This window comes from Peromyscus eremicus, chromosome 19, assembly GCF_949786415.1.
Source record: "Peromyscus eremicus chromosome 19, PerEre_H2_v1, whole genome shotgun sequence".
Classification (NCBI taxonomy): domain Eukaryota; kingdom Metazoa; phylum Chordata; class Mammalia; order Rodentia; family Cricetidae; genus Peromyscus; species Peromyscus eremicus.
In genome coordinates, this window is record NC_081435.1 from 2,786,777 (window position 1) to 2,812,846 (window position 26,070).

The 26,070-nt window shown below is 44.4% G+C and overlaps 1 protein-coding gene and 1 long non-coding RNA gene across 3 annotated transcripts in view; one reads left to right on the top strand and one right to left on the bottom strand.

Moving 5' to 3' along the window:
• Riok3 (RIO kinase 3) overlaps positions 1-25,679 on the top strand; it is a 29,130-nt gene extending 3,451 nt beyond the window's left edge. Inside the window, exons 2-14 of one of the 2 annotated variants that reach the window (XR_009375190.1) lie at positions 4,571-4,686; positions 5,373-5,518; positions 5,611-5,718; positions 5,903-6,012; positions 8,753-8,896; positions 12,506-12,633; positions 17,779-17,976; positions 18,509-18,668; positions 21,753-21,833; positions 21,923-22,012; positions 23,007-23,114; positions 24,155-24,483; positions 25,454-25,679. Coding sequence is in view for 1 of the 2 variants with exons in the window: in XM_059245875.1 (XP_059101858.1) it covers positions 4,571-4,686; positions 5,373-5,518; positions 5,611-5,718; positions 5,903-6,012; positions 8,753-8,896; positions 12,506-12,633; positions 17,779-17,976; positions 18,509-18,668; positions 21,753-21,833; positions 21,923-22,012; positions 23,007-23,114; positions 24,155-24,262 (1,497 nt within the window). In the remaining variant the exon portion in view is untranslated. Of the gene's footprint in view, positions 1-4,570; positions 4,687-5,372; positions 5,519-5,610; positions 5,719-5,902; positions 6,013-8,752; positions 8,897-12,505; positions 12,634-17,778; positions 17,977-18,508; positions 18,669-21,752; positions 21,834-21,922; positions 22,013-23,006; positions 23,115-24,154 lie in introns of both variants that reach the window. The other variant, XM_059245875.1, reaches the window with a different exon arrangement.
• On the bottom strand, positions 17,471-19,104 carry LOC131895466 (uncharacterized). Its single transcript, XR_009375191.1, has 2 exons — positions 18,654-19,104; positions 17,471-17,779 (listed from the first exon to the last, which is right to left on the bottom strand). It is a non-coding gene; the product is annotated as an uncharacterized LOC131895466 (long non-coding RNA).
• Positions 25,680-26,070: the final 391 nt, after the last annotated feature.

Genomic DNA, 26,070 nt, shown 5'->3' on the forward strand with positions numbered 1-26,070 from the left:
CACTGGGGGAACTAAGGAAGTGCCAGGCATTGTAGTGTGTGCCTGTAGTCACAAGGCTAAGTGCAAGAAAATCAGGAGTTCAAAGCCAGCCTGGGCTGTCCAGTGAGATCCTGTCTCACAAAGTAAAAAGTCAATATTGGTTCACTAGCTGTGCCTGATGGTGCACCCCTGTAATCCCAGCACTATGGAAGCTGAGGCAGGAGGACCGAGGGGTGGGGTTCAAGACAGCCATATATACTATATACTCTGTCTTCAAAAAAAGTTATATTGTGACAAATGTGACCCACAGGGAGAACCCAGATCACTTTTCCCAGACATTTGACTCAAACATGTGTCTTGGATTGTGTGGTTAGAGAGGGATCCTCCTGTGAGTTGTGATTTTCTTGAATTCTATAAAGTGGGCTGAGCAGCTAGAGAGAGTCACATCATTGGAGCTGAAAGGAAAGGCTGAGTCCCCTTCATTCTGCCGCTGGCCAGAAACTAGTGAATGTGCCGTGGTCAGGAACCATGAAGAGCAGACTTCAGGGGTGGATCTTGACCGTATTAGAGGACGGAAAAGTCTCAGCGGGAAGGATTTAGGAAGCTGGCTATGGGGCTATCAGATACATTGTTAGTTAGGTTTATGGAGCTGGAGCCAAAACACCGGTGAGAACAGTTTAAAAGGTGAGAGATTTCAACTCATGGTTTCAGAGGATGCAGACCATGGCTGCCATGTTTCTGGGCCATAGCATGTCATGGAAGTCAGGGCTATTGTTCTTGTGGTGGCCAGGTGACCAGGAAGGAGAGCAGAAAGAACCCTTATGGTCTAATTGTCTCTGGAAGGATCCTCACAGACACACCCAGAGGAGAGATGTGAATCTAGGCATTTCTTAATCTGATTATATTGACATTCACAACTGAGCACTCAGAAATGATTGTGTGCTGTTTCTCAGATGAGCTCGATGTTAGGAGTAGATGTCCTGATGATCAGAACTGTCAGAATGACTGATGAGGTAGGAGTCTGAGAGTTCCTGTTGCTTTAGGTTTATTGCTACTTTAAAATGTAAAGCTTGTATCATTGTTGTGTGTATATGATGTGTGTGTTTGGACACCCACATGCACATGTGCCGTGACGTGCATGCGAGTGTCAGAAGACAACTTTGTGGAGTTGATTCTGGGGACTGAACAACTTAGGTTGTCATGCTTGCTCTCCCTGTGTCTGTTAGCTGAGCCATCTCACCTCTTAATTACTTAGTAAAGAGTTTGATTTCCTGTAGACTCACCAGAACCTGACAGCAGACCCTCTACTATATATATATATAATATATATCTCCCTGGTGCCAGTTCATAAGAGAAGCCTCCAGGACATTTTCCAAGCCCCTTTCAGCAGGATAAGCCATTTGTAGAGTGTTCCCTTCCCCAAAGCTGGCCCTCCCAGAGCCAGGAGAATTTTGTGGAAGACTTTTACTAGCTACTTTTAAATATTTCAGTTTGATTTCAAACTGTGGGAATTGTGACTTACCTAGCTAACCTGAGGAAGTTGCCTCAGTGTGAGGTGGCCCAGTTGGAATGGTTGGCAGAGAGGGGAAGTGTAGAGTGTGAGGTTCCAAAGGACAAGGTCGTGGTGAGTGGGCAGTTCCTGTGTGCTGTTATATCTGTGGTCTGTGGTTTTGGGAATAGAGAAATCGCCACTTCAAGGTAACAAAATTACTGTCTGGCATCATTGCCTCTTCTGAGAAGTTTGTCAGCTAATAGTTTATATTTAATGTCTTTTAGACCCTGGTGGCAGGTGACAGTAGACCATGAACCTCAGAAATAGGCACGCAAGGTGGAGGCGGGGACTCAAGATCAGTTTGAGATGCTGAAAGGCACAAGACCCTGCCACTTTGGACCACCTTTGGTCATCTTTTCATTGTTTCCTGTGGCGTGTATCATTCAATAAGTACTTGACCGATTCTGTGTCTGAAGCTCTGCTGGGTCCTAAGGGTGAAGAGTGCCCCACCCCTCGAGGGGCTCTCTCTGTCCTGGCTGGTGATAAACTTTAGTGGTGACTCTGCAACAAGGGAGCCTGCCTTTGTTCCCGTTTCTGAGCCTTTAACATGTCGACGGTGTCTCGGGTACTCTACCTACGGCTCACGCCTTTAATCCCAGCCCTTGAGAGCACAAGCTGCTCTACATAGAGAGTTTCGGGATAGCCAGAGTTACAAAACAGAGACCTGAAGGAAAATGAGGGAATGATGCTCCAAGGCATGGTGGAGGAGAAGGGTTTACTGTAGATCTGAGGGAGAGAACAGCCAGAGGCATCCGGAAGGGTCCGGACTGAACCGGGCGAGAGAGGAGGTGGTGGGAGGGAAGAGGAAGGGGCAAGAATGGAGAGGGCAGGCAGACCAAGAGACCAAGAGCACATGGCCGAGTGGCTGGGCTCTAGAGGACTCAGAAGCTGGGGAAGGAAAGCCCAGCTCCTGGGCTGAAGAGGTTTAGGGTAAGGGTGGGTGGGAAGTGCCGGGAGGAGTCACCAGTACTGAGTGGGACTTGTCCAGGGTGACATGACTTAAATAATCTTGATATGTTTTATATTCTTAGTTAGCTAAGTGACTTAGTATAGGGAATATTGAAATGTTATCTGTTGGGCTGTGAATGTAGCTATTGCTAGAGTAATTGCCTGGAACGGTGAGATCTTGGATTCAGTCTCCCCCACTTCAAAAGAAAAGGGGCAGGAGGTGGCTCTACTACTTCCTGTTAGTCATTGTCTAGTTGTGGTGAGAGTCATGACAGAGAACACAGTCATCTGCTTTTGGAGCCTGGACTTTGAACTGATCAGACTAAGAATTTCTTTATTTTTATTTCACGTGCATTGGTGTTTCGCCTGCCTGTGTGTCTGTATGAAGGTGTTGAATCCCCTGGGACTAGACTTACAGACAATTGTGAATTGGCATGTGGGTGCTGGAGTTGAACCTGGGTCCTCTGGAAGGGTAGCCGGTGATCTTAACCCCTGAGCCATCTCTCCTGCCCCAGACCAAGCATTTCTAGGTTAAGGAGCAGAAGGCCAGTGGAAGCCATGTTCTGCACATTACAGAGCACTTCAGTAAACCTTCAGGAAGTCTCTGTTCTCTCTTGGTGGGCCTTCCATGAGGATGGACCAGCTCCACAATGGCTGGTGTCAGTGTGTGCAAGGGGCCATGTGCACCCCTCTGTCTCAGGCTGAGTCCAGACAGAACTTGCTCTGGTTCCCTTGAGCATGAAATAGTTGTCATTGTTGCCCACCCCCAGGCTCCACCCGGGCAGCCTACCCAAGTCAGTCAGTTCTGACCCTCTCCCTAAATGTGGGTGTTCTTGCTCAGTTGTCTCAGATGGCATGTACTTTCGCCGCCTCACCTTGGTTTGATAGTTCTGTGGCTGATAGAGATATCACTGTTAATTAATTCCGAGGTAGACATTCATTGAGGAATGAGTTTAGACTTTATACTAAGGCAGTAAAAACAACAAAAAGTTTAATTAAGGGAATATAACTAGTAAATCTATAATTTGATAAAAACACTGTATTTTGGAAAGTGGAATCAAGACAAGGAGTAGATGATGAGTTAGATGTCTTAGGAAAATATGAAATCAATCTAGAATCTGTGTTTCAAGAAAGCTGAGACAGTGGTGCCATTGAGAGAGGCCAGTGCTGAAGAAGAATCTCAAGGAATAATACTCTTTTGTGATCATACTTTGTCCTTCCTGAGCCTCAGATCCTGAAGTTTAGAAATACGTGTGTGTGTGTGGGGGGGGGGGGGGGGCTTGTTCTTGGTTTGTTTTGGCATACACTCAGACATCTTAAGGAGGATTGACACTTTTTATAATGAGCCATGTCCTTATGCTTAGATTGGACTTAGCATAACTTCTGAGTGGGATTTGAATTGTTTTAGTTGGTAAAAGTAATTTATTTTTCCTTTCTGAGATAGCCTTGCTTTGTAACTCAGGCTGGCTTCAGCCCCAGAGCAACCCTCTTCCTTCAGCCTCCTAGGCACTAAAATTACAGCAGTGGACCGTTATGGCCGATGACAGAGTCTGTCCCATAAGACATCTACTAGGGAAACCAGATCATAAGCAGAAAGGTGTCTGATGAGAAGAACTGTCTGCCCGAGCTGAGAACTCCTTGTCTGGTGGGCGATGCTGTGTAATACAGCCTAGTACTTTTTTCAACCTTGAGAACACGCCTCTCAAAGAGATGGGTGTGTCTGCTTAAGTTTATGGGTATCCTCAATAGGGTTTGAGTTGGGGACGGGCCATATAGCCCAGTGGGTAAAGGCACCTGCCACCACCCTGACAATCCAATTTCAATCCAGTCCCTGGAACTCACATGGTAGAAGAGAATCTACTCCCACAAGTTGTCCTTTGACCTCACTTGCATTGTGGTGCTATAAGTAAAGATGTAATTAAAAAAAAAAAAAAAAAAGATTTGTGCTGAGAGATGCTTCCTTTTAAGATGAATTTTGTAAATAGCTAGTTACTCGTTTTGGTCGTTTTAACTAGTTTAATTCTCGAAAGATAACCTTGTTTTCGAGTTTTAAGTCCTTATCATAAAGTTTTTTCTCTTTTGTTTAAATAGTGCCCATGGGCTACCCCTGCAAACACAGTATCCTGCTCACTGACCGAGGTGATGAGTGAAGAGTTGGCCAAAGAGCTGCAGTTGGAAGAAGAAGCGGCCGTTTTCCCTGAAGTTGTGTAGGTGACCCTTGGCGCTTGTTTTACCCAAAGCTTTAAAGTCTGCCTGGGCACGGTCATTACCGATGAGTAAGAATGCATGCAGAAGGAAGAGCACTGTACTGAATTTAATTCCTGAGCCTCAGCACAGATGGCACAGCCCTACAACTCTAGACACTCAAAAAGTGCTCAGAAAACTTCAGGTTTTAGAGTATTTCTGATTAGAATTTTCCAGATCAGGAATACTTAGTAGCTGAGTCTATGTAAATCATTCCAAAACTTGAAAACTTCAAAATCATAAGTACTTTTGGTCCCAAGCAATTCAGATAAAGAGATTCTGAGTTTGTATTATCTTAGACAAAACACTGTTTCTATGGGTTTTGTTCCTGTTATTGCAGCAGTTGAACTACTGAGGTTTGGTTTTCTCTCTACTATGATTAGACTACAGATGAAAAGCATTCTGGGTCTCAGTATGGATTTTCCATAGACCCTTAGGGGGCTCTCCCATCTCTCTCACCTAGCTGGGGCTCTCGGAGAGTTGCCGCGGGTCTGAGGCCGGCTGAGTGACCAGGAGATGGTAAATGGTTTGGTAGAGTCTCACCCCTTCTTCAGTGTGATTTTAGCATTGCAAAGACGCTTTCTACTCTCAGGATCAGTAGCTGTGTGCACAGCTTATTGGTCAGCTTATATCACCTTATTTTGAATAGTGTTGCTGAAGGACCATTCATTTCTGGAGAAAATGTCGACACTTCCAGTGACCTAATGCTGGCTCAGATGCTACAGATGGAATTTGACAGAGAATATGATGCACAGCTTAGGCGTGAAGAAAAGAAATTCAATGGTGATAGCAAAGGTACTGTGACCTTATTGTGACCTTTCCATTGGATGGTAGGAAATGCCTGTACACACTACCAAATAAACAGTCAACTATTTTTGCCTTTTAAGTTTCCATTTCATTTGAAAACTATCGAAAAGTGCATCCTTTTGAAGACAGCGACAGCTCTGAAGATGAGGTTGACTGGCAGGACACTCGTGATGACCCCTACAGACCAGGTGCTGTTGGTTTCTGGGGTATAATTGGGAAGGGTAGAGGAAGGTAATTGTCCCAATGAACTTGTTTAGATTTGAATCTCATTTGATAATTCACCCTGTTAGATTCAAGTGTCTCTTCAGTGCTGAATGCAAGACTTTACTCTTTGCTGTTTTTATATTCTTGGCTTTTCTTAATTGCCTTTAGCAAAGCCAATTCCTACTCCAAAAAAGGGCTTTATTGGAAAAGGAAAAGACATCACCACTAAGCATGATGAAGTGGTATGTGGGAGAAAGAACACAGCAAGAATGGAAAATGTAAGTTACAGAAAGAGTTATTTCCCAACTAAGAGTCTGCCTCCCGAGTGCTGGGATTAAAGGCATGTGCTACTACCCCCTGGCTACCTCTCATATTTCTATGTAGAAAATAATCAAATAGTAAAAGGTACTGATAATGACATGTAATTGGTTTTGGGTTTTTTTGTTTTTGAGTGTAGCTATCAGCCCCTTTAAAATACAATAAATGGAAGTAGGATTGATGAATCATTTAACAATAAAAAACTGTAACATTAAAAAAAAAAAAAGAGTTTAAATATATTTTAAAAACAGCATTCTAGTCCAGGTATGGTGGAGCACGCCTTTAACCCAGCACTTAGGAGGCAGAGATGTGTGATCTACACAGTGAGCCAGGGATACTTTCTTAAAACACAAAAGCAACCAAATTAACAGCCTTCTGGATAGAGTACAGTAAACTTGTAAAAGTTTATTTTATCTGTTTCATATGGGTCTCACTCCATAGTTTGGGCTGGCCTCAGACTCTTGTTCCCCTGCACCTCTGTGCTGGTGTTCACTTCATCAGGCTGCAGAGATGCTCTAGAGGGACGGCTTAACTCTGAAAAACTCCGCCACTGAAATGATGGGGATTGCCTTAAGTGCAGCCCTAGAGGATGCTTCAGACTTACTTGAATTACAAGGTTCTGAGGTTAGGAAGGGAAGCTGAGCATATGCCTGTAATCTAGCACTTGGGAGGTAGAGGCAAAAGGATAATGGATTAAAGGGTATCCTTGGCTACATAGTGATTTCAAGGCTAGCCAGGGTTACATTAGACCTTGTCTTTTAAAAAAAGAAGGATAGAGGCTGGAGAGATGGCTCAGAGATTGAGAGCACTGGCTGCTCTTCCAGAGGACCTGAGTTTAATTCCCAGCACCCACATGCTGGCTCACAACCATCTATAATGAGATCTGATGCCCTCTTCTGGCCTGCAGGCATACGTGCAGGCAGACCACTGTATACATAATGAATAAATAAATTAAAAAAAAAAGAAGAAATGAATTCTTAGTCCTTAGTACATTATTTTTTACAAAATAGCATTTCTACAGAACGCAGCTGTGGAGATGGGACAAGAACTAGAAGGAAGAAGTGCGTGTACTTTTAGACATCCTGCCTTTGTGGTATGGGTGCGCAGCTGCAGTATCTTGTGCACGCTGAGCAAGCCACAGAGCTCCGCTCCCAACCTGCACCAGGCTTTTGGAACTACCTCTAAAATTAAAAATAAAATGCCATTTAAAAAATGATTTCTCAGGGGCTGGAGAGATGGCTCAGTGGTTAAGAGCACTTGTTCTTCCAGAGGTCCTGAGTTTGATTCCTAGCACCCACACCAGGTGGCTCACAACTGCCTATGAACTCCAGCTCCAGGTGCTCTGATGCCTCTGGCCTCTATGGGCATTCACATGTGTGTGTGCATGCCTACCCACACACAGTTAAGAATATGCCTTAAAATGAAACTAAATGTCTTGGGAGATGGAGAGATAGCTCAGCAGCTAAGAGTACTCCTGCAGAAGACTGGGTTTGTTTCCCAGCACCCACATGGTGGCTCACAACCATCCTCAACTCTAGTTCTGGAGGATCTGATGTTCTTTTTGGCTTTTGTGGGCTTGAGGTGTGTACGTGGTGCACATATATACATGCAGGCAAAACAGCCATGCACATACAATTTTTAAGTTGTTTTTAGCTTTTTATTTGTGTGTGTGTAAGGGGGGCAGGGAAGGAGAGAGAAGAGAGAGAGAGAGAGAGAGAGAGAGAGAGAGAGAGAGAGAGAGAGAGAGAGAGAGGAGAGAGAGAGAGAGATACCTGTGGAGGCCAGAAGAGGGTACTAGATCCCCTGAAGCTGGAGTTACAGATTGTTGTGAACTTGTTGACAGGGTGTTGGGAACTGACTCGGGTCCTCTGGAAGAACAGCAAGTGTTCATAACTGGGGAGCCATTTTTCCTGTCTCAAATAAATACACCTTTTTTTTTTTTTTAATTTAAAATTTTTATTTCTTTCCTTTTTCATACCAACCCCTGTTCCACCTTCCTCCCCTTCTCCCGCTCCCCTAAATAAATCTTTTTAAAAAGTATTCTCTTTCATAAATACTGTGGTCAGTAAGAAACGTGCAGACCTTAGTGCACTAATGTTTGTTCAGTAAATATCTTATTCAGTATGGTTGTGATGTATCTTGTCTGGAAATGTTCTGTGGTTCTGGAACAGTGCTTTTGTGCAGAACTTTATGGTGACAGCAGAGTGCCTATCTCTATCTTCTGTCTTCTGACATGGTGGCTGTATTTGAATTTTAATTAACTCAGATTTAAATATCCACACGGTGGCCACCTAAGTGGACTGTGCAACTCCATAATTGTCATGGAGGTGATTGGTATGGTCTGCTTTAGCAACTTAGTCTTCAGAAATAATTATGAAGTTATAGTTCTTTGGTAAGGCTCCGTGGAGGCTTTATAATATAACATTGTTCTTTGGCATCAGAACAAGGTACAAAGCAAATGCTGGGTCATTCACTTTGGATGTGGTAAGGGGTGTTTCTCTGTGTGGCATATGCCTTCCTTTGGGCTGCAGTTTCTTTTGGGGTGCTCCTCTGTGTCAGGTGCTCCCCTGCGGTGCCCGTGGCTTCTGTGTGTGCAGGAGGTCGTCTGTTGAGTAGGAACGCTACAAGACTGACTTCCCACTGTTGTCCCACACCGTTCCCGTAGGAAAACGTTAACTGCTGGCTTTTCTTCTTTGTCAGTTTGCACCCGGCTTTCAGGTAGGAGATGGAATTGGAATGGATTTAAAGCTGTCCAACCATGTTTTCAATGCTCTAAAACAACATGCCTACTCAGAAGAGCGCCGAAGTGCCCGGCTCCACGAGAAGAAGGAGCATTCTACCGCAGTAAGCATTCCGCACCTCCCTCGCTTTGGTGGAAGAATTCATGGTAGAAACTAATGTTTGAAGGGAAAAGAACAAAACAGAACTTCATGATCTAATTTCCCCCGCCTCTGAAATTAGCTTTTCGAGTCAATGCTACTCGAGAGACTTTGCTTTTTGGCATTTTCTTACCGTACTAGGTAGTCAGTCATTTACAACCCACGTTATGGAGTTTTCAGTTTCTAGCAGCCGCGCTGCCGGGAACTTAGGATTTGGCACAGAGGGTGAAACCGCTCTTCTTGTATCCCCCCTCACATGAAAGCAGTGCCCCCCAGAACATCACCATAGCTCAGCCTCCAGAAGTGACGGCATCTGTAGTTGGCTCACCTTCTGTTGCATCCCAGAAGCAGATGTGATGGCCCAGGTGGTAACCACTGTAGCTGGTGGTGTGGCTTCGGGCTCTACTGCTAGGCACACACCGGCCATGCTGTCACCAGAGGCTTCAGTGGAGGTAGTAATGTTGAGCCTTCAAGCCTGACATCACTTACCAGGACCCTTCAGGAACCTAAGTAGCTTAGCAGAAACAGTTGGTGGCCCTTGGTTTCATGTGCTTCAACAAGTTTTAGAGTGTGCCCAGAACCTGCATGAGGTTAACCCTGCTAGTGTTTTAGTAAAGTTGGGAAACAGTTCAGACCTGCCAGGGACTAGTCTGGTCAAGGAGTTCAAATTGTACTGAGGTGGCTCATGCCTATAATCCCAGAACTTTGGAGTATTGATTGCCATGAGTTTGAGGCTATCCTGGGCTTCACAGTGATTTCTTGGCTAGACTAGGCTAGTGAGACCTTTTGTTTAAAAAAAAGAAAAAGAAAAGAGCACATTTATATTAGTTGTTCTCTGGGCTAATGCAGTTGAAGAAATGTTTGAAAATTGGTTTTGAAAGTATAATGTGTAAGCTGAGTGAAACCTTATTAAAAAGTTTTAGTAGCCGGGCGGTGGTGGCGCACGCCTTTAATCCCAGCACTCCAGAGGCAGAGCCAGGCGGATCTCTGTGAGTTCGAGGCCAGCCTGGGCTACCAAGTGAGATCCAGGAAAGGCGCAAAGCTACACAGAGAAACCCTGTCTTGAAAAACCAAAAAAAAAAAAAAAAAAAAAAAAAAAAAGTTTTAGTAATACTCCCCCTGCCCCCTCCCCTCGAACTCAGAGATGTGCCTGCTTCTGCCTCCCAAGTGCTGAGACTAAAGGTATGTGCTGCTAAGCTCTGCTATTTTTTAGTAATAATCTCACAGCTTCAGAATGCCATGTCTATATAGAAGTTCACCGAGATGATAGGAAATTTGCGGTTGAGCAAATGGTTATATGGCCTCCTTAAGCCATTTGAGTGATAGCATTTGTGAATTCATTTGAATAAAGGTTTTTTTCCCCTAAAAGGTTATGTTTAGTGATAGTAATTTAGAATATACACTTTATATTTAGTTGAATGTTCCAGATATTTAAAGATCTATTTTATTTTATATGTGTGGGTGTTTTGTCTGCATGTGGGTGTTTGTGGGTGCTTAGTACCCTTGGATCCCCTGGGACTGGAGTTACAGACAGTTGTAAATTGACATGTGAGTGCTGGGAGTTTTACTCAGGTTCTCTAGAAGAGCAGCCAGTACTCTTAACTCCTGAGGCATCTCTCCAGCCCAAATGTTCCATATTGTTTAAAAAAGTTTTTGCCTGTTACACTGACATTTGCAACTACTTGGACTTAAGAGTCTCTAATGTTTTACATTAATGAAGATAATATCTATTTTGGAAATAACAAAATTACTAGGCTCTTTAAAACACTAATCTTTTATATTAATGAAGAAATGTGTACTATTTTAATAAGTGAATTTACTAAACCCTTAAAAAAAGCTGTAAGAGGGCTGGAGATGGCTCAGTGTAGTGAAAGAACATACATTATTCTTGCAGAGGCTTGGAGTTCGATTCCCAGCACCCACATTAGGCAGCTTCACAACTGCTCATACCTCCAGCTCCAGGGCATGCCTCAGGCAATGCACATATACACATAAATTAATAATAATAACTATAATAGTACCGAGAGAGCTATTTAAACTTAGTTGGTAAAATAAGATTTTGATTAAACCTGTGTTTGGGTTTTGATGTGTTTTAACTACCAGTTTGTTTTTTAAGGACAGAATGTGGAAGTTATAGTCAAAGAGCCCCCCTTCAAGGCTCAGGAGGTAGGGAACCACATAGGCTACACAGGCAAGGTGTCACAAGTTTGATACTGGATTAGGACTGGAAGGGAGAAGTTGTCTCAGCCTCAAAATACTCTGGAGGTGTTGTATGAGTTCTATCTTCATAAAAGATAGAAAAGGGACTTGGGTCCTCAGTGGATGGTACCTAGCTAGAAAGAGAAGATGCTGCAGGGAAACCAAGGAAGGTCAAGGGTTAGGGAAGGGGAGGGACTTTGTGTATGTATTAAATCTAGAGACTTACCAACTGTACACACCTGCCTGGCATCCCAGTTGTACCACATAGCACCTGTGTTCACTACCCTGATCCATGCTTGCTGTAATCTTGACTTATGTCTAAACTGCAGTCCTGGCAGTAGTGTGGGGCTGGGGAGGAGCACATTGATGCTCTAGGAAGGAGAAGCAGGTAATGTGACCTCTGCACTCCTCTAGTCCCTTCTCATGTTCTGTCTCTGGAGGGGAGCTGTGATGATGCCTCCCATTCAGTTTTCTCCTCTGGGGCTAATTGTTTATCTTGGGATAAAATTAGGGGTTACCAGAGGTCAGGGGGATCATTCCAATGGGCAGGAATGTGTCTTGTGACCTCCGAATTTGATATAAAACATTACTAGAGCCGTGGTGCCACCCAGAATCCATCACTGTCTCTGTACCTTGTCTACTTTAGTGTCCTACCTGGGAGGAGGGAGATGAGTGGATGGGTATAAATGGACGATGCAGGACTCAAGGTTTGGTTTTCATTGAAGAGACTCCTATCCAGACCCACGTCATCTTCCACAAAGTGGAGAGACAGAGCTAGGAAGCCAAGAGTTTTGTGAGAAGGAAGGTGAAGCCCTTCCTCAGAACAGATGTCCTTTGGGGAAACTCGTTCTCCTGATGCATCAGAACCTCCTGCTCTGCACATTGAGGCTTATGGTGAACTGGAGGAGAATGGGCTGATTTTCCTGGAGGTCAGTGTGGAGGCACAACAGATGAGTGTTCATCTCCAAATACTTCCAGAGCAGGCTATGGGTGGGCCTGGCCAGGGAATGAACTGGGCCTGAGTCATTTACACACAGTCTTTGCCTGAGTCCACACTGAAAAACTCCAGGCTCTACCATCTTGGGCTTTGTCTTTCATTGGTTCCGGACCTTTGGAAATGGGTCACTGTGGTGCTGCTGTCAGCACTTAGCATCCCTTGGGGCTATTCTTCAAGAAGCTCTGACCCCTGAGGTTGTCTGCCACAGAAACAGTGACTATGTGGTCCAGACTTGTAGCCTCATGACACTGGAGCTGAAATCCAGGGCCCCTGACGAAAGAACTGTATTGTGATCAGGCTCTTTTAAGAGCCTATACCCTTTGAAAAGAGAATCTTTTATGATGATCATTTTCACTTACAGTACTTTATCTCTTACAGGAAAAAGCAGTTGATCCTAAGACACGCTTACTTATGTATAAAATGGTCAACTCTGGAATGCTGGAGACAATCACTGGCTGTATTAGTACAGGAAAAGAATCTGTTGTCTTTCATGCGTATGGAGGGAGGTAAATGAACAAACACCTTTCTCCTCAGGACTGAGGGGTTATATATAATCAGACTTAAGCTGCATAGCAAGTGGAGTCATTATTGTAGAAGTGTAGACATTATTTTATTTATTTGTTTTGTACTTAAAAGAATTCACATGCCTGTTGGTCAAGTCTTTGCCTTTCGTTTTCTTAACTATTTACCTTTCACACACACCCATACCACACAGACATCATATTGAATCGGATTGTTAAGTTCTAAAAACGAAGAGAGTAGAAAGCAGGGTTGGGTCTGGGGATGTAGCTCAGTGGTAGAGCTCATGCTTAGCAGATGCAAGGCCCTGGGTTTAATCCCCAGCACCAAAAAAGGAAGGAGGTATGGGAAGGGGTTTGCAGTTTTAACCTCTGATCTGGAACAAGTTAGATGAAAACCTCATTTGGAAACTGCTCCTCACTTCATGGGATTTTTGTGTGGCTCAATGAGATCTTATTTCATAATTCCTGATATTAATCTTAGCAAACATTTATTTCTTCCTTTCCAATTTTGAGTTCAGTCTTTCAGAGGTTTGTATGCATTTGTTTAGTTAGCTTATGCAGTGATCTTTTCCCAGTTAACATACCTTTGACTTTTAGGTATTAGTAGACAGTCTATATTTCTAGACTGCACTATACCTTTTAAAGTCTTATTTTTATTTGTGTGTAATAGACCAGTAGGCATTGGCTTCCCTGGAGCTGGAGTTAAAGGTGGTTGTGAGCTGTCTGACAGGAGAGCTCCTCTGGAACTGGGAGCACAGCAAGTCTCTCCATCCCCAGACGATGCTATTTTAAATGACATTATGGGACTGTGTAGAGAGATCCTTGAACTTAGGTGTGTTTTACAGCTATACCCTTCAGCTGAATTCCTAATGAAATTGCTGTGGAGACACTGTATGCCTTGTTTTTCCTTTTTTTTTTTTTTTTGGTTTTTCGAGACAGGGTTTCTCTTTGTAGCTTTGCGCCTTTCCTGGAACTCACTTGGTAGCCCAGGCTGGCCTCGAACTCACATAGATCCGCCTGGCTCTGCCTCCCGAGTGCTGGGATTAAAGGCGTGCGCCACCACCGCCCAGCTGTTTTTCCTTTTTTTGTTAAACACTTGTGGAAGGCTTCACTGAATGGAGAGCTGGGTTTGCTCCCTTGGAAATCCTGAGCCGGCTGGTGTATCAAGCAGTGTTTGTTGGGATTTCATGGTTTTTTTTCTTTGTTTTTAATATATGAAAATTTTAATTAAAAGTTAAACTATGTTCTTGGGGCTGGAGAGTTGGCTCGGAGGGTAAAGTGGTTGCTGTGCAAGTATGAGGACTGGAGTCCCTGTGCCCTATGGTAGGATGGGAGGTGGAGACAGGAGACTCCCTGGAGGCTAGCTACAGGTGAGCCAGCCTGGCTTACACAGAGGCAGTGAGACTCTGCTCCAAGGTAGAAGGCAAGGCCCAACATCCAGGGTTGTCTGCTGACCCTCACTCACATCAACATGTACGTAAAAGAGAAAGTACAGATTTTCTTGTTTGTCACCACAGCAGTCAGATCCTCCATGACAGGAGGAGGTCGCTGTAGCAAGAACAGTTACGACCGCTAAAAGATAATTGTATGACAAAGCATGCAGCTATGCAGCTATGCAGCACTGCAGGGTAGGAAGAGACATAGGGCAAGATCATTGCCAGACACATTCAGGGAAGGCATCATGATGAGGTTAGCTTTCAGCTTGCATTTTAAAAGTAAGCAAAAAACCCAGTGTTGACAGCCAAAAGATGGTTGGAAAGGTACATAGCACGTCATCTACAGCTGCTTGTCTGTATAGATATTTCTATATGTGTATTAGTCAGGCTTCTTTAAAGGAACAGAAATGATAGAATTATACACATACACATATGGATCTATTTTAAAGGGAGATGACTAGAGAGGCTCACAGGCTGTGGTCTCTTAGTCCAACCAAGGCTGTTCCCTGATGGAAAGGCAAAGGGCCTGGTAGTTGTTCAGTGCAGGAGACTGGATGTCTCAGCTGTCCCAGTCTGCCTCTGAAGTCCCTGGGAATTCCTAGAGAGCAGCTGGTCTTCAGTCTGTCTTGGGTTCCTGAGAAACTAACACAGTAAAGGGTTCCTTCCCAGCAGGGTGCATGAACTTGCCAGGGAGAGTGAGGGCAAGCAGGCCTTCCTTGTTCTTATGTGGGCTGCCACCAGGGGTGTGGTCCAGATTTGGGGTGGATCTTTCCACCTGAAATGATCTGATCAAGAAAATCCCTCATAGCATGCCAACTGCTTGGGGTTCAGTTGGTTACAAATACAGTGAAGTTGACAACCAAGACTAGTTATCATTGTGTGTCTTCAGCTCCAGAAATACAGCACTGTGACAGTACTTGCCCCAGGAAAGGTGGGGAGGAGGGAGTCTGCCTTAGGCTTGTAGTAGAGGCTTCAGCTCTGCCTATAATTTCATTACCTAATTTCAATTTTGTACTAATCAACAAATGTATACTTTTACCCAAAAGTAAATGTTAGAGATACAGGGAATAGCATGGTATAAACACAGTAGATGTGGTTAAGAAAGACCTTAAGCTGGCCAAAGGAAGCCAGACAGGATACACATAGGTAGTCCCAGCTTCTTAGGAGTTTAGAATCCACTTGAGCAACAGCAAAGACCCTATTCTAGAGAGAGAAGGAGCTGGGCATATTGGTTCTTACCGTAATGTCAGATAGGATATCAAGCTCATCCTCAGCTACACAGTAAGTGTGGTGCAAGCCTGGGTTATTTATCTGAGTCCCTGTCTCAGAAAATAAAGACGAGAAAATAAGCAGGTACATGGAGTGTTTTCTAGGAGAATGATGAGATGAATTGTTTAAATTGGACTCCTTGTATATCTGTGATTTTATTTTATAGGGTTCTGTTTACTCTGCGTAAACAGTCCAATGACAGGAAGCTCATCTCGAGTTCAGCCTGTTGTGTCTAATAACTTATTCAGGGTATTGGGGACATTTCTGTGTATGGCCTCTATTCTCTTCCTGAGAACTGCCTCCTCCACTTGCCAATGCTTGAGCAGCTTCCATGGGATGGATCCTAAGTTCTAGGTCCTGGAAGTCCCTGCTCTAACAACCTGCATTCAAGGTTAGCATACATAGACACATCAGGTATGTGCTGTACAGGGTTTAAATGGCATCGTCATGGTTTTGATGAGTAGAACAGGGGAGTCTGATGAAGTGACTTGAAGAACATATCCAGTAGAAGTGGCAGATGAGGTTGAACTGCATTGCAGACTAGAGAGAGGGAGAAGCAGCGGGAGCTGGGACAGGAAGGACTGTGAACCTGGAAGGAAGGGGGTCTGCACAGTGGGAACCAAAGACGACGTGGGCTGCTGGGAGAATGAATGATAGTTGAAAAAGTCTCAACTGTGGATATAGTTCAGTGCTTATAGCATGGCGAGTCCTAGGTTCAATCCCTACCTAGTACCAGGGAAAAGTCTGTATAGCAGTTTAAATAAACCACTGTGTTGATTTAGTCTCAGTGGTAGTGAAGGAAAGAATAGGAATCTAGGCAGGCAGTGGTGGTGCACACTTTTAGTCCCAGTGCTCAGAGGTGGGTGGATCTCTGAGTTCGAGGCCAGCCTGGTCTACAGAGTGAGTTCCGGGACAGCCAGGGCTACACAGAGAGGCCCTGTCAAACAACAACAACAACAAAGAACAGGAATCTATGTTTGGAAAGTACAATCTGCAGTCTCCTGTTGGAGAGGATGTGGGGTGCTCTTAGCCAGCATAGCACACGTTGGTACTATTTCCTGAGGTGAGACCCTAGGGGAAAGTAGATGTAGGAAGCTGCCATCAAGTTTTGTTCTGGGGACAGTAGGAGAGAAGGAACAGGAGGAAAGGAGGGAGGGGAAACTGTGGTCGGAGTGTAAAATAAATGAAAAATACGTTAATTAAATAAAATAAAGTTTTGTTCTGGGCATGGAAAGTCGAAGACACCTGATAAACATCAAAGCAAGTATGGGTTGAATAAAGGGGCCTGACGCTCCTGAGAGTGTGCTCTCCATAGAGGACATGGCACAGGAAGAGAAGGCGCCATCGAGCTTGCTAAAGGACTCTGACCTTTTGAGGCTGAGTGGAGAAATAGCCATTAGTGTGTAACACAGAAAGAGGTTGCTGGTTTAATTCTGATTCTGTCCCTGGAAGCAGCTCAGCGTGCCTGCAGGCATTTAGAAGTAAATACTGCTACAGTTTCATCCATCGCCTTCCTTCCCAGTTAGCACTGGAGTCAGCTCCTGAGTCAGCCCCAGCCTGTCTCCCTCTGCCTCCTGCACTCTGGTGTCACTTGAGGAAGTGTGTCGTTGCTAGTGCCATGCTCACAGGCCTTCATGATTCCTGCTGGCTTTGGAGAAATGTCCAAGCTCTGCAGTCCGCCTCTCTTGTCCTGTCATCTCCACCTTTATGTCCTCTCTCTCGCCAAGAGTGAACTGCAGTGTTTCAGGTTCCTCAGACAGCTCCTGAGTCTTGTGTTAGTACTGTTCAAATCTGCTGCTGCTTTCCAGTGCCGCTTACCTCACACAGCCTTGTTTGCTCTTCTAGGGCCGTTCACATGCTGCTTCTCTACTCGCCCATCCTCTTCGCCTACTCACAGGGCAGGCCCCTTTTACCCACCCTTACACGTCTGCCAAGAAAGAAGGAATTATTTTTACAAAGCTACTCTATGTGTTGATTCTGTTGAGTTTTGCCCCCAAATCCAAGGTCATAGTAGTTTGTTTTAAGAAGTATGTTTTCCCATTATTTGTCAAGCTTGATTCTATAGTGATGAAATACACAGAACATTATACTGTAGATTGATGGAAGGTATCTGCCAGTTCATTTGGAAGTATGTTTTATTAAAAGAAACAAACCCAGCTAGGAGCAACAGGATCTGTCTGTAGTTTCAGATCCTGGAAAAGCTGAGACAGGAGGATCACTTGGGTCTAGGAAATCAAGCCATTCTAGGAAACATAGCAGGATCCCCTAAAACCTAATGCTTTATTAAGATATAAAACTTGGAGGTTTAAAAACAACAACAAAATAGGATGACCCTTTGAAACAGTCGGTCTACTTGAGTGGAATGGAGTCTGAGACAGTCTTACTGTGAGCTGGTAACTTACTGACTTTGTTCTTCTCCCTTCAGCCTGGAGGAGGACAAGGAAGATGGTAAAGCTATACCAACCGAATGTGCCATCAAGGTATTTAAAACAACCCTTAATGAGTTTAAGAACCGTGACAAATACATTAAAGATGATTTCAGGTTTAAAGATCGCTTCAGTAAACTAAATCCACGTAAGATCATCCGCATGTGGGCAGAGAAAGAAATGCACAATCTTACAAGGTAAAGAAACAGTGTGCTGCAGGTGACCTTGGGAATTGCCCTTTGTACCAGGACTGCTAGCCAGGCCAAGGCCCATGCTGTCTTTTAAGCTAGTTTATAGAAATAACAGAAGGCTTTGACTTTCTAGTGCTTCCAAGGCTTTTTGTCAGAAAGCATTTCTGTGCTTTGAACCAGAATTCATACTTTGTGAATGAAAAGCCATTTTCCTTCTCCATTAACATTCAAGGGAAACTAAGGCATCGTTTGCCCAGACATCCTGTCATATATAGGAAAGCTCTCTGTTGAACAGTCTTTCTGAAGAATCACAGAGCATGCAGGGCGATGGCCACACCTATGCCAACCTTAACTCAGTGCCATTCCACCTGCCAAGTTCCCTCCCAGTAGGGGCTGTATCTTCCTGGTTTTGTATTCCCATATCTCCTGTGTAGAGCATAGTACCAGCTCAACACAGGTCCTAGTTAGATGTTTGTTGAATTAATGGCATGTTTTCTCCTTCTGACCTTTATATTCCTAATCATATCTTTCTATACAGAATGCAGAAGGCTGGAATTCCTTGTCCAACAGTTGTACTGCTTAAAAAGCACATTTTAGTAATGTCTTTCATTGGCCATGATCAAGTTCCAGCACCTAAATTAAAAGAAGTAAAGCTTAGTAGTGAAGAAATGAAGGACGCCTACCATCAGACTCTGCATGTAAGTTGTGCTTTATAGCTCCTGTGCACTGACTTGTAAATACGCTTCTTCTACCCGGGTTAGAGCGTGCCTGTAGTGCAGCTGCTTGGGAGGCCCAGGCACTTGAGCCCAGCTCTTCAAGGTCAACCTAGGAACATAGCACAAGAGCCTAGCTTAGTAGATGGTAAGTTTTAAAAAATCATGGGGCTGGAGAGATGGCTGCTCTTCCAGAGGTCCTGAGTTCAATTCCCAGCAACCACATGGTGGCTCACAACCATCTGTAATGAGATCTGGAGTCACCTTCTGGCCTGCAGGAACACATGCAGGCGGAACCTGTACACATAGTAAATAAATACACTTTTTTATTTAATTTGGTGTTTTGAGACAGGGTTTCTCTGTGTAACTTGAACTTTGGAGCCTTTCCTAGAACTCACTCTGTAGACCAGGCTGGCCTCGAACTCACAGAGATTCGCCTGCCTCTGCCTCCCGAGTACTGGGATTAAAGGCGTGTGCACCACCACCACCACCACCACCACCACCACCACCACCACCACCACCACCACCACCACCTGGTGAAATAAATAAATTTTTTAAAAAATCATGGAATCTTACTTTTTGAAGGTAGCATAAGAAGGATAAACAGAATCTTGTGAAGGATTGTTGACATTGAAGCTGTCTTTCAGACAGGCATGGTGGTGCACACCTGTGTACTTGAGAAGGCAGAGAGAGGAGGATAGCTACAAGTTCGAGGCCAGCCTTGTCTACATATTAAGTTTCAGTCAAGTAGCCTGTCTGTTAAGACTGTCTAAAGGGGGAGGCATAGAGAGATGATTAGTGATTAAGAGCACTTGCTGCTCTTGCAGTGAACAAGGTTCAGTCCCCTGCTCTCCTGTTAGATGATTCACAACCCCTGTGACTCTACTCCCGAGGGTCTGATGCAGGTACAATGTAAGCGGGAACTCACACACACACAAAGTGAACATAGATAGTCTTTAAAAATTAACCCTGCCTGTGATCCTACAGCGTGGGCAGCTAAGGCTCAAGGACCGCAAGTTGAAGGCCAGCTTGAATTCCTTAGTGAGACCCTATCTCACACAGTTGTTTTCATGTCCATTTGTGTGCTGAGTAGTTTTAGAAAACTTTAAGATATTCATGGAGCAAGAGCAAGCTTCATTCTTAGTATGAAACAGTTTTTCACAGAACTTCTTCAGTCAAGTTTAGCAGATGGAATCCCTCTGTCTGACTCCTTAAAAGTTAGGGTTCTTTAGCAGTATTGAAAGGGTCGTGCATACCTTTAATCCCAGTGCTTACTTAGGAGGTAGAGGCAGGCGAATCTCTGAATTCAAGGACAGCCTGGTCTAGTTTCAGGACAGTCAGGGCTATGCAGAGAAACCTTGTCTTGAAAAACCAAAAAAAAAAAGCAAAAGAAAAGGAAGGGCCTACAGCCACTGTTGGGAAATCCGAGGGAAGCAGATTGGCATCACTGCGGCAAAGTGGGGAGGTGAGTGAGGATGGTGGTGACAGTAGCAGGTCCAGGTGCTGCAGTTGGAGAGCCCGTGTCAGGAATCTTGACAGTGTTTGGGGACAACAACTGAGTTAAGTTGAAGCCTCCAGTTTAAGAAAATGTCCCCAATGCCGTCGTGATTTCTTCTGCAGTGTCTTCAGTGAACACTGGGGAAACTTAGGTGTGTGTCACACACTGTCTACATGGAGCCTTTGTGTCATGCAGCAGCTGATGTCAATATAAAAATACTACCCAGTAATTTGTTAGCATATGATCAGAGGGGCCTGAGCTTAAGTGTGCACATATCCTCAGCCTTGGCTCCCTCACAGTGCTGGTCGTCGATGCAAACAGGGACCTCGGGGGCAGGAAGTAGACTCAGAGCCAGTTTACTTCTGTGCAAGCCCAAGACTGAGTTTGCACCTCAGTAGCCCTGTAAAAAGCCCAGTGTTATGGTGTGTGCCTTAATCCAGCCCTGAGGAGAAAAAGGGATCCCAGGGGCTTGCTGGCCAGCTGGTCTAGCTGAATCCATGAGCTCCAGGTTTATAGTGAGAGACTTTGTCTCAGGAACTAAGGTGGAGAGCCACAGGGGAAGACACCTGATTGGACCTCTGGCTTCCACATGCATGCACATGTACACCCCACATGCACACATTCATGAACACGAGATGCAATTTCAGAGGTTAAACACCTTCCACTGCCAAGAGAAGAACGGGAAAGAAAGGAAACCGTGTTCAGAATGCTTTGGGGAAGAGATGAAATGATGGGCTTTGGTTATACAGTTCTGTTAGGGGTAGCAAACACACATTTTCAAGGGTAAAGTTAGGGGTTATCATTAATGATGAATGTATGATGCTGCTTAATTTAAAAGGCTGGAAACCACGTGTCCTACACACTGGGAATCCCAGCACTTGGGAGTCTGAGGCAGGAAGTTCATGAGTTCAGGGCCATCCTAGGCTACATACCAAGGCACCGGCTCACAAACAAGAACACCTCTTCTACCATCACAGGCAGGAAATACTGTTCCCTTGGAACTGTATCTGCTCCATGGAGGTCTTAGTGGGACACTGTCCTTTGACAGGAAGTGGCTAGACAACAGATGCCATCGGAGTCTGAGCCTGGGCCTGACTCTGGTCACAGCAAGGAAGCAGAATGGCACACACGAATTCTCTGACAGAGTCCTGCCGTCCCTCATTCTCCTAAACACTGCTGATACAACAGCAGAAGTGCCGCAGTCTTAGATCGTGTAGGAGAGGGGAGAAGGGCTGGGCTCATCTGTGGAGTGTGCGTGTCTGGGCTCAGTCATGACCAAAACAAGAGACAAATAAGGAAGGAAGGAAGCTGGTGTTGTTTTGTTTTCCGAGACAGAGTTTCTCTTGTAGCTCTAGCTCTCCTGGAACTCTGTAGACCAGGCTGGCCTTGACCTCACAGAGATCCTCCTGCCTATGACTCCTGAGTGCTGGGTTTAAAGACATTACTACTGCCCATGAAATAGGTTTTTAACTTGTTTTCTGGGAAGTACTTGTTGACATATTCATTTTAATTAGTCATTTAATTCATTTAATCAAGGTCTATTAGAATTATGCTTTCATTTCTCTTCTCAGTTGATGCAGCAATTATATAATGAGTGTAACCTTGTGCATGCTGATCTCAGCGAGTATAACATGTTGTGGCATGCTGGAAAGGTAAGTGGCACATTCCAGTTAATATTCAGATCACATTTCCTGGTGTAAATTATTGAGTGTTACATCAGTCTATGCTTTATGTTAACTAGGTCTGGTTGATTGACGTCAGTCAGTCTGTAGAACCAACCCATCCTCATGGCCTGGAGTTCTTATTCCGTGACTGTAGGAATGTTTCACAGGTAAGTGTGCCAAGCAATGCCTTTTAAAGGATGTCCAAGGTTCAAATATTTTTCTCACTCCTAAGAGATCATATTTGTAGAAATTGAAGGAAAAGGTACCGGCTACCTTTAGTATAAGGAGATAAAGGAGGGTTTTTCAGAATTCACTTATTCATAGACTCTGGAGTCCATGACTCATGTGGCCTCCATTTCTAAGAGATTAAGTTTTTGGTTTGGCTCCTGCTGTTTAAGGAGTAAGTGGACTTAATGTATGCCTAATGCATAAACCAAAGCTGAAGGTGGTTAGGCCTGCATGCTTCCTCCCATTACTGCTAGGAGAAGGACAGCCTCCGCTCACTGGGACAGTGTCTGCTCACTGGGACAGTGTCTGCTCACTGGGACAGTGTCTGCTCACTGGGACAGTGCCTGCTCACTGGGACAGTGTCTGCTCACTGGGACAGTGCCTGCTCACTGGGACAGTGTCTGCTCACTGGGACAGTGTCTCCTCACTGGGACAGTGTCTGCTCACTGGGACAGTGTCTGCTCACTGGGACAGTGTCTGCTCACTGGGACAGTGCCTCCTCACTGGGACAGTGCCTCCTCACTGGGACAGTGTCTGCTCACTGCCACTGTCACTCCAAGGGAGAATGAATTCGCTCCCTGAGCACAGAGAAAGGACTTGCTAGCAACAGATCCAAGTGATAAATAACTGTGTACTGTGGGTAACCTGTGGGCCTGCTTAAAAATAGTAATTCATGGGATTTAGTGACTGCATTGCATCTGTCCACACAAAACAGTGCCAAAGCCGCTGTATACAGGGCACCACGTTTATACTGAAGAAGAGGTAGCAGGCCGTGGAAGTTCCTGAAAACAGACAATATCGTGTAGACCTGGGCCAGTTAACCTTGAGAGGGAAACCTCAGTGGCTGCAAGATGCTGAAGGAGTCTAGTGCAGCTTGTGCCTGCAGGGTTGTGAGAACTTGGCTGATGTTCTGACTGTGTGTGTCGCTGCTAGTTTTTCCAGAAAGGAGGAGTAAAGGAAGCCCTTAATGAGCGGGAACTCTTCAATGCCGTTTCTGGCTTGAACATCTCAGCAGACAACGAAGCTGATTTCTTAGCTGAGGTGAGTGCCTGGCGCACAGCTTTGTCTCCTGCTGCTAGAGAGCTGCCCAGAGGGGCTCAGGGCTGGCCTGACGCTCCTCCAGTCTACGGGTCTTCCTTCCCTCTACGTGGTTCTTTTCAGGCATGAAACCTAACACGTCTTCACAGAGTTCATCACAGTTTGGCTAAAATGGGTAACAGCAGGCGGGGTGTGGCACACGTCTTTAATCCTAACACTCAGGAGGCAGAGGCAGAAAGATCTCTGAGTTCCAGGGCGGCATGGCCTACATAGTACTCAGTGTGTTCCATGGCAGGGGTCTAAAAAGAAAAGATGGGCAACAGCACATCCCTACTTACTCTTATTCTCCTGTTTGAAGAATGAGGAAGGTGACTGGGGAATACCCTGCGTGATATAAAAAGAGTAATGTATTGACTACCTTCCCTTAGCAGAACATAGAAAGCTAGAAGTAGCCACATGCAGACATATGCCTTCCTTGTAGTGCCAGAGCCACAGGAACGGAGGCAGAAGTCCTGGTCTATGTAGAGAGCTCCAGGCCAGCCAGCAAGATGATGGTTTTAAAAGAATTTACATATATAACACGTGTGTGTGTGTGTGTGTGTGTAACAGTAGCTCATTATTCCCAGCATTTTTACCACAAAGCAGAGAGTGGTTAGAGTCTGTTCTGGAATTCCTATGTGTGACTTGAGTTTGGCCACACTCTGGGGGAGCCTAAGGCCAGGCAGGAAGAGGTGGAAAGCTGGTAGTTCAGTCAGCTGGTGTTGACACTGTTGAGTGAAGCTTTATAGAGCACATGGCAAAACCCATCAGAGTTCACTTCCTGGCTTCATAAGTGCACTCAGTACTAACCCTGGTAATATAATCAAGGGAAAAGCATACGGGTATATTTGCACACGTATCACACACATGCACAGAGGGGGTGGAGAGAAGAAGGAGCGTAGAGAGAGATTCAAGACCAGCATCATTAGAGGTGGCCGAGTGGTGGAGAGGTATATACATAGAGGCCAAACTTGACAGATGGGTTCAATGTATTGGTTCTGCAGATAGAAGCTTTGGAGAAAATGAATGAAGATCACGTTCAGAAGAACGGAAGGAAAGCAGCCTCGTTTCTGAAAGATGATGGAGGTCCACCTGTGCTGTCTGCAGAATAGCGCCAGTACCACTGCCCTCTGCCAACAGCAGTGATCGCCAGCTGCCGATAGCCAGCGAGTGTGGCTGACTTGACATACCAAAGCAGGAGTGGACAGTGCTGCTCCTGTGCTTCCCACTTGTTACCCACGTGCCAGACGTGTGGAATTTTTAACTCGGCATTGAAAGAATAAAATGTCACTACCTCTCATCTCACGAAAAGGATAAGATAATTCTTTAACAGGTATAGATGCCATGCTATGAAATATCTTGATGAGGATTTTTAAACATAGGTAGTGGTTCCGAATGGGTGAGGACTGACTGTGAGGTGTTTACAGGGAGGTGTGCTGGCTGCACTGCGCTCCTCTACCTCCCTGCTTTCTGTTGTATCTTTCTGCAAATGTTGTCATTCGACTTTAGTCCTTCTCAGCTGGTCTTCCAGCTGTGACTATGACTGTAAAGACCCTAGCGGTGTTAGAAATGGGGATTTGGCTTCAGAGTAGACGGTGGAAAGACATAAGCAATGTACCATTTATTGGTCTATCATGAAAATGTATGGAATTCACATTTCCATCTCAGTATCTAGGAAATGGCAGGTTTCTGAAAGATAAGTACAGAAAGATTTCTTAACTAAATTTTAACTTTCGGGTTTTCTCCATTTAGGTTAAGTGGTTGGGATGTGACTCATCTATGTTTATAATGAAAATACAAAATATCTGGAAGGACAGAATATAAGAATCGTATTTGATGTATTTTAAGAAGGCAATGAAACACGTATCAGTTTAGTTTCCTGAAATTGTTCACATATTGATTGCTAGTTGTTTGCAGAGAAATAGAGCAGGGTAATTGGAGCTGTTAAATAAATGGAAGACAAGCTTGTGTGAAGAACAATTAATTCAAGGAGCGAATTAACCAGCCCAGCCGGTCGGCCTCTGTTTACCAGTCTCTACACTGGCTGGATTCTGCTTTGAAAAAGCGAGCAGTGTCTGGAAGCTATTGATTGCTTGCTCTCACTTCATTAGCCTCTTTATTACCCCAGTGCCAGGAGTCCGATCAGATCCACTAAACAGCCTAACCCTGTCTGGTTATAAAGAGTAAAAATATAAATGTAATTTATGTTTGAGAGATGTTAACATTATTTTAAAATGCCAAATATGTTCTTTCTTGGACTATTTATTTTTGTTTCTGTTATACTGCTTTTAATTATATTTCAGAGGAGTGTGACTTTAGGGGACTCAGCCCACTCTGAGATGTTTGCTACTCTGCAACAAAGATTTAAATGATTATTAATTATTGGCTGTACAGAAATTCCAGAGAACTCACTTGGAAACAATCATTTAAAACTTTTTCTTTATTGACATACTCATTTTCAAACCATTGCTTGGAGTGTGCTGTGAATTTGCCTTTCAAGAAATTAAAAATGAAGAGATCATTTTAGAACTGGCTTATTGTGTGGTTTATTCCTATTCCTCATTTTAATGTCCTGGCACCAAGACAGCCTTTCAGTAGCAAAGTAAGCAGTGCTGTTTTTAAACACACACACACACACACACACACACACACACACACACACACTTGACTTCTGTTTGATTTTTAATCACAAAGTAGATTAGATTATAGATAATTTTTTCCCCTCTTGTGAGGTCAGGACATTTTTCACATAGCAGGAAAATGATGTAGAAGATACTGGTTTGATAAGTAATCTAGTAAGTGTGTATGTATAAGTAAATAGGAATATTTTGCCTCACTTTATTGACATTGGATATAAATAACTATAAAAATACGTTTTCAACATAAGGATGATTGGAGAGAATTTCTATTACAATAAGAT